This window comes from Ictalurus furcatus, chromosome 19 (genome assembly GCF_023375685.1).
Source record: "Ictalurus furcatus strain D&B chromosome 19, Billie_1.0, whole genome shotgun sequence".
NCBI classification, from domain to species: Eukaryota; Metazoa; Chordata; class Actinopteri; order Siluriformes; family Ictaluridae; genus Ictalurus; species Ictalurus furcatus.
The window spans coordinates 25488657-25496571 of NC_071273.1; the positions used below are offsets into that span (position 1 = coordinate 25488657).

The 7915-nt window shown below is 45.8% G+C and overlaps 1 protein-coding gene across 1 annotated transcript in view; it reads right to left on the reverse strand.

The window, feature by feature from the left end:
• nav3 (neuron navigator 3) overlaps positions 1-7915 on the reverse strand; it is a 120447-nt gene that overhangs the window by 48004 nt on the left and 64528 nt on the right. The window contains exons 6-9 of the mRNA XM_053650662.1: positions 7345-7413; positions 6250-6386; positions 4635-5556; positions 1847-1959 (exon numbers count right to left, since the gene is read on the reverse strand). Of these exons, the coding sequence (XP_053506637.1) occupies positions 1847-1959; positions 4635-5556; positions 6250-6386; positions 7345-7413 (1241 nt within the window). The remainder of the gene's footprint in view (positions 1-1846; positions 1960-4634; positions 5557-6249; positions 6387-7344; positions 7414-7915) is intronic.

A 7915-nucleotide genomic window follows, 5' to 3' on the forward strand; every position in this document is an offset into this window, starting at 1 on the left:
CTCTCTCTCTCTTTGTCTCTCTCATCCACTCCCTTATTGTTTTTTCCTCTCCTTTTCCTCATCTCTTGCTTTCATTCTCACTCTCTCTCTTTTGCTCTTTCACTCATCCCACTCTGTTCTGTTAATTCCAGGCTGACAGGGAGTGTATGATTGCAGAGAACAAACACACACACACACACACACACACACACTGAATGGTCCACCACTTGTTAATATGCACTGCACTACTTCATGCTTCATTTTTCTCTCTCTCTCTTTGTCTCTCTCTGTCTATAGATCTTTCAATCTGTCTGTCTGTCTCACTCTCTCTTTCTTTTTCTCTCTCTGTCTATAGCACTCCCTCTCTTTGTCTCTCTCTCTCTCTCACTCTGCTGCATCATTGTCTGCTGCTGCAGTAACTGAGACAGCACGCTTTCATGTGAAGGCATTTTAAATGCCTTTTAAAATGTTCAGTTCAGTTCGGTTTTTATTAATCTGTCTCTCCAAGGTGTCGCGACTTTGTGATTGCAGACACGAACGCTAAATCAAGCAAACGCTGCAATATTCGCAGGAGCTTGCAATCTTTATAAATTACGGCAGATTTTCTGCAGATTCGGGCCGAGACGTGTCATGTGACGTCATCACGACACGCATTTAGCCGAAGCCCTCTTCGAGTCACGTGTGTCGAACGCGAGTACAGCTAAAAGGTCTCGTTTACCAACAAACATCATTGTGAAACTCGAGTAATTTTCCGCAAAAAAAAGCACAAAAATCTGCGCAAGTTGCTTCGCAAATGTTGAAATAAGCAGCAGGAAAATTTTGCGAAATCCCGTACGGACTGATTTATATAGCGCCTTTAATATTGTCACGAAGCAGCTGAAATTTCTATCCCTGATGAACAAACCAGAGGTGACCAGATGGCGAGGAAAAAAAAACCCTGACATCACTACACAATTACATAACTGCATACACCCAGGTTTTAACCTGGTAACCTGGAGCTGAACCAGACTGCTGGAACTTGGAAATACTATTTCCAAGACAACGGAACTATGACAGTGCGAGGACAATACAAACATATCTCCAGAACTTAACCAGATAAACCAGACACCAACAAACTCCAGAAAATGTCATGATTGTTCAAGGTGTATGTGGGCACATATTTATGGACAAACAGGAAATACTGACAAGGACTGAAAATATTGCATATGCAGCATAAGGCCTGGAAATACACACAAACTACTGGCAAGACTTTGCAATGAAATAAAGTAATAGGAGTGTAGAAACAAACAAACTAATCAAAGTGAAACATTGAACAGGTAAACACATTAGGTTAATAAACCAATGATAAGACAGGAGAGGAGACAGGACTGAAACTAAACCAAAAGGCACATGACTATAACAAACAGCAGCATGCAGAGTCCTTCCCAGCATGAGAGGGGAAAATGTGACAAACTATAACCTTAGTGATATTGTGTTTGTGCAACACAAGCTTGATTGTTAATACCTATAAGTAGCTATATATAAAAAATAAACACCACAATGACACAAATGACATTTGGCATTTAGTAAACTAAAGCTCCTTGGTGTGTTTTATCTCAGCTTTGATGTGTGCTGAGTGCAAAACTGATCTCTGACACAGCAAGAAGCAGCCCTCAGCTACAACTGTCACATCAACACACACACACACACACTCACACACACACACACACACACACACACACACACACAATCCCCCTACAGGTCCATATTGCCATCACAGCAAGGAAAAGGTCAGAAGTGACAGGTGGACGAAGACAAGCCTTGTTTGCCATCCAGAATGTGTTGTTGAGCTATGTGTGTGTGTGTGTGTGTGTGTGTGTGTGTGTACCTGAGATCTCCTCTAGGCACTGTTTGGCTGTTTTGTTGTAGGCGAGCTCTTTAGTAGGACTAAGAGAAGAATCAGGAACAACCACTGCAGTACAGTCATTCTCTGAGCATGTCCTGAGATAGAGACAGACAGAGAGACACAAATTTACTATCAAATGCCAGAACTTATTATCAAACACAGACCTGCTTCAACAAACACCGACATTCTCCAACAAACACCGACATTCACCAACAAACGCTGACATTCTCCATCACACGCCAACATTCTCCAACAAACACTGACATTCACCAACAAACACTGACATTCTCCATCACACACTGACAATCACCATCACATACCACCACACGCTGACATTCTCCATCACACAAGACATTCTCCATCACACGCCGACATTCTCCATCAAACGCCAACATTCTCCATCACACACCGACATTCTCCTTAACACACCGACATTCTCCATAACACACCGACATTCTCCACCAAACGCTGACATTCTCCATCACACGCCGACATTCTCCACCAAACGCCGACATTCTCCATCACACGCCGACATTCACCATCACACGCCGACATTCTCCACCAAACGCCGACATTCTCCATCACACGCCGACATTCTCCATCACACGCCGACATTCTCCATCAAACGCCGACATTCTCCATCACACGCCGACATTCTCCATCAAACGCCGACATTCTCCATCACACACCGACATTCTCCATCAAACGCCGACATTCTCCATCACACGCCGACATTCACCATCACACGCCGACATTCTCCACCAAACGCCGACATTCTCCACCACACGCCGACATTCTCCATCACACGCCGACATTCTCCATCAAACGCCGACATTCTCCATCACACGCCGACATTCTCCATCACACGCCGACATTCTCCATCACACGCCGACATTCACCGTCAAATGCCGACATTCTCCATCAAACGCGACATTCACCATCACACACCGACATCCTCCATCAAACACCGACATTCACCATCAAACACCGACATTCACCATCACACACCGACATTCACCATCACACACCGACATTCTCCACCAAACACAGACATTCACCACCAAACGCCGACATTCTCCACCAAACGCCGACATTCTCCATCACACACCGACATTCTCCATCACACGCCGACATTCTCCATCAAACGCCGACATTCACCATCACACGCCGACATTCTCCATCACACGCCGACATTCTCCATCACACGCCGACATTCTCCATCACACGCCGACATTCTCCATCAAACGCCGACATTCTCCATCACACGCCGACATTCTCCATCACACGCCGACATTCTCCATCAAACGCCGACATTCTCCATCACACGCCGACATTCACCGTCAAATGCCGACATTCTCCATCAAACACCGACATTCACCATCAAACACCGACATTCTCCATCACACACCGACATTCACCATCACACACCGACATTCACCATCACACACCGACATTCACCATCACACACCGACATTCTCCACCAAACACAGACATTCACCACCAAACGCCGACATTCTCCACCAAACGCCGACATTCTCCACCAAACGCCGACATTCCCAATCAAACGCCGACATTCTCCATCACACGCCGACATTCTCCATCAAACGCCGACATTCACCATCACACGCCGACATTCTCCATCAAACGCCGACATTCTCCACCAAACGCCGACATTCCCAATCAAACGCCGACATTCTCCATCACACGCCGACATTCTCCATCAAACGCCGACATTCACCATCACACGCCGACATTCCCAATCAAACGCCGACATTCTCCATCACACGCCGACATTCTCCATCAAACGCCGACATTCACCATCACACGCCGACATTCTCCATCAAACGCCGACATTCTCCACCAAACGCCGACATTCCCAATCAAACGCCGACATTCTCCATCACACGCCGACATTCTCCATCAAACGCCGACATTCTCCATCACACGCCGACATTCTCCACCAAACGCCGACATTCCCAATCAAACGCCGACATTCTCCATCACACGCCGACATTCTCCATCAAACGCCGACATTCACCATCACACGCCGACATTCTCCACCAAACGCCGACATTCTCCACCAAACGCCGACATTCCCAATCAAACGCCGACATTCTCCATCACACGCCGACATTCTCCATCAAACGCCGACATTCACCATCACACGCCGACATTCTCCATCACACGCCGACATTCACCATCACACGCCGACATTCTCCATCACACGCCGACATTCACCATCACACGCCGACATTCTCCATCAAACGCCGACATTCTCCATCACACGCCGACATTCACCATCACACGCCGACATTCACCATCACACGCCGACATTCTCCATCACACGCCGACATTCTCCATCAAACTCCGACATTCTCCATCAAACGCCGACATTCTCCATCAAACACCGACATTCTCCATCAAACACCAAAATTGACTATCAAACAACCTATTCACCGAAAACACTAGAGGACACTAGAAAGGACATTAAAAGACACTAAAACTAAACATTGGAATATATATTTCACTTTAATTTAATTTAAAGTTAAAGTAATCAAAATACTTGAAACAAGAAACAACTAGAAACTAGGGGTCACAAACCTAGGGGTAAGTTAAACGTAAAATATCTCATAAGAAAAAACAAGGGAATAAGAACACACATAAGAACAACGGGAAGAATGAATACATGTTCATACACACTCAAAACTGCACTAGAACACTAGGGGGCAGTAACACACACCAACATTACACAAATAAAAACAGTACTCACCTGTACATGAAGGGTGGCACCATCGCTGTGTTGGGGTGGTTGTGTTGCTGCTGCTGTGGTAACTGCACCGCTCCGTTGCCCCCCACGACTCCGCCCCCTCCGCTTCCAGAGTTAGTAACCGTGGACCCGGCTAGAGCAGAGGTGCTAGTGGAGGACACCATGCTGCCCTTCTTGCCCTCCACTCCCCCTAGAGGGCGCCCTGCGTAGTACCCTTGACTCCCTTTGGAGCTTTTTGTCTTTTCCCCGGCAGGTTTGGTTGGAGCCGCTTGAGTCTTCACTCCAGGTTTTGGGATGCCGCTGGAAGCAGGAAGTGCGCTCTCTTTTTTCGCTGCAGTCGTTTTCCCTCCTTTAGGGATGAGACTAGCGATTTTGGAGGCCTTCTTAGCTGGTTCTGAGGTCACTTCCTCTTTAGGCGGTGTGCTAGCTTTGTTTTTGCTTTTACTCTTGTCATCTTTGGGTTGGGGCAAGGATTTGCTAGCGTTCTTGCTATTGTTAACAGCAATAGTCGTAGTGGTGTTAGCATTAGCTGTGTTCTTGTTTGAAGGTGTAGGGGATGGTGTAGGCATCTTGCCTGGCGGTTTGGGACATGTCCCTCCATCATCTCCATACTCCGACAGATCGTCCTCTTCCTGCAAAGCCATCCGTGTATTGACCAGTCTGAACTTTTCCAGCATCGATCGCTGGTTCCCCGGTGCTGACTTAGAGGCATCAGGGAGTGATGGGCGTGACCTATCTGAAGTGGGCGGAGGAGGTGAGGAGGCAGGACTACTGGCTAACATGGACGACGTAGCACTGTGCTTCATGTTCATGGACTTGCTGCGCCATGATTGGCCTGTCGTTGGGGAGGGAATGGCCGATGCTAATTGCTGACCGCTAACGCTGCCATTCATCCCACCAATCAGGGGGACGGACTTTACCGACTCTGTAACACACACATACACACAGACGTAAGCCTGCTGGCTGTTGCCATAGCAACCTGCCATTTTCTTCATTCGCCAGGAAAAATGTCACTCTGAGAGATTAACATCCATGCATTTCTCTCTCTCTCTTTCTGTCTTGCTCTAGCTCTCTGTGTCTGATATGTCAATCATACTCTATTAATATTTCTTTCTTTTTCTTTTTCTGTCTCTTTATCTCTTTCGATATCACTCCTTTGTCATACTCATCATCATTTCTCTCATTTTCTCTCTCATATCTCTCTCTACATTTGCTGTCTTATTGTCTCACTTTTTCTTCCTCTCTCATTTTCCTTTCCTTTCCCTGTCTTCCTCTCTCTCTCTCTCTCTCTCTCTCTCTCTCTCTGTTTCTCAGTCTGTCTTTCTGTACCCTCTATCTCATTTTTCTGTTTGTTTCTCGCTTTCTGTCCTTCTATCTGTCTGTCTGTCTGTATCAGTTTCTCTGTCTCACTCTCTCTCTATATATATATTCATCTTTCTTTCTTTCACTTCCAATCATTCTCTGTTTCAGTGTTAACCTCTCTCTCTCTCTCTCACTGTCTGTCTCACCGATAGCAGTGATTAGTGAGGTGGCACCATCTGGTGGTCAGAAGAGGATATGGCGTCTATGTTTTAGGAGTGAAACTGGTGAATGTGTGTGTGTGTGTGTGTGTCCTCACCCCGGTCATTCCCGCTGGAGTACTGTAGGGGTTTGTTGCGGTCAATGCTGTTGAAGCTCTGACTCCTGCGGTTCAGACTGGCTGAGGGAGGAGCTTTATTGTTACCCACCACGGGGGAACGGGATGGACCAGGCAACCTGATCAACAACCAGAGTAACATGAACAAAAAATGAAAGAAATAAGAAGAAACAACCACACAGAACTCTAAAATCTCATAAAGTCCCTTTACAGCAGACCCTAACCCCGACCCTGACCCTGACCTTAACCCTAACCCTTACCATAACCCAAATTAGTAAGACAAATGACCTTAGTCAGGTGACACATTTAAGTATTTAACTACATATATTAAGTTATTCTAATTATACACCTCAGTAAGACTAGCTCTATTTCATATACACTATAAGGACAAAAGTATGTGCACCCCTGTCCATCACACCCATATGTGTTTCTTCCCAAACTGTTATTAAAAAGTTAGAAACACACAAATGTATAGAACGTGTTTATAGGCTGTAGCATTACAGTTTCCCTTCACTGGAACTAAGAATTCCAAACTGTTCCATCACGACACAAAGTGCACAAAGTGAGCTCCATGAAGACGTGGTGTGTGAAGGTTGGAAGAAGATAGAAGAACTCGAGCATCCTGCACAGATCCCTGACCGCAAGCCCACTGAACACCTTTGGTATGAACTGGAACTGGAGTCTCCTCACATCAACATCAGCACCTGACCTCAACCCCACTAACGCTCTTGTAGCTGAATGAACACAAATCCCCATGTCCACGCCCCAAAATCTAGTGGACAGCCTTCCTGGAAGAGTGGAGCTTATTACAGCAAAGGGGGAATAAATCTGGCCATATAGTGTATTTTATTTACATTCTGTAACAGCTCAATGATACTGTAGATAAATACTGAGCTAGTTAGCGATTTAAATTAATTTTCATACTCGCAATTACGAGTCATCAATATTAACCTTTAACTCATTTATTAAATCCAGTAACAGCAGCGGGTGAAAATGCTTGCTAGCTTACTTCCTGTGGGGGAAAAAACAAGAACAACAAAAAACTCGTTTGTTGTGAATGAAGTAAAAATGCATTACCTTGTGTTTTTCTTCTGCACAGGCCCTACTCCACTCTGAGCGGGCGGGTTCGCGTATCGCACTGTCACACTGCAGACAGACAGAAAGTGAGTGAGACAGATAGACAGAGATTGAGACTGGTAGAGAGAGAGAGAGAGAGAGAGAGAGATGGCGTGTTTGAGGTTCTCACTGTAATGTAATAATGCAGTTGTTGAGCTCTTTATTCATTCCATGGCACATTCTCTCGCATTGTGTGTGTATGTGTGTGTGTGTGTGTGTGTGTGTGTGTGTAGCTGTGGGGGAGGTTCAAACACGTGGTGCATCACACACCTCTTTAGGTCTCACACAGGAAGTGTACAACCGCCTCAGTTCTGCATCTGAGTGTTTTCACAGAGAGAGAGACTCACTATAGGGCCTCACACAGCCGAGGACAGATGTTTACATGCACCTCGGCTAAACACGGTCGAAGGTCAGTCAGAGTATCTGCTTTATTTTCATAAGAGCTCATTTCACAATAATACTTAAGCGACAAGAGATTTATTTCAGCTTTTATTTACTAGATCAGGTTTTCACTGGCTCTAAAGTTCGCTGT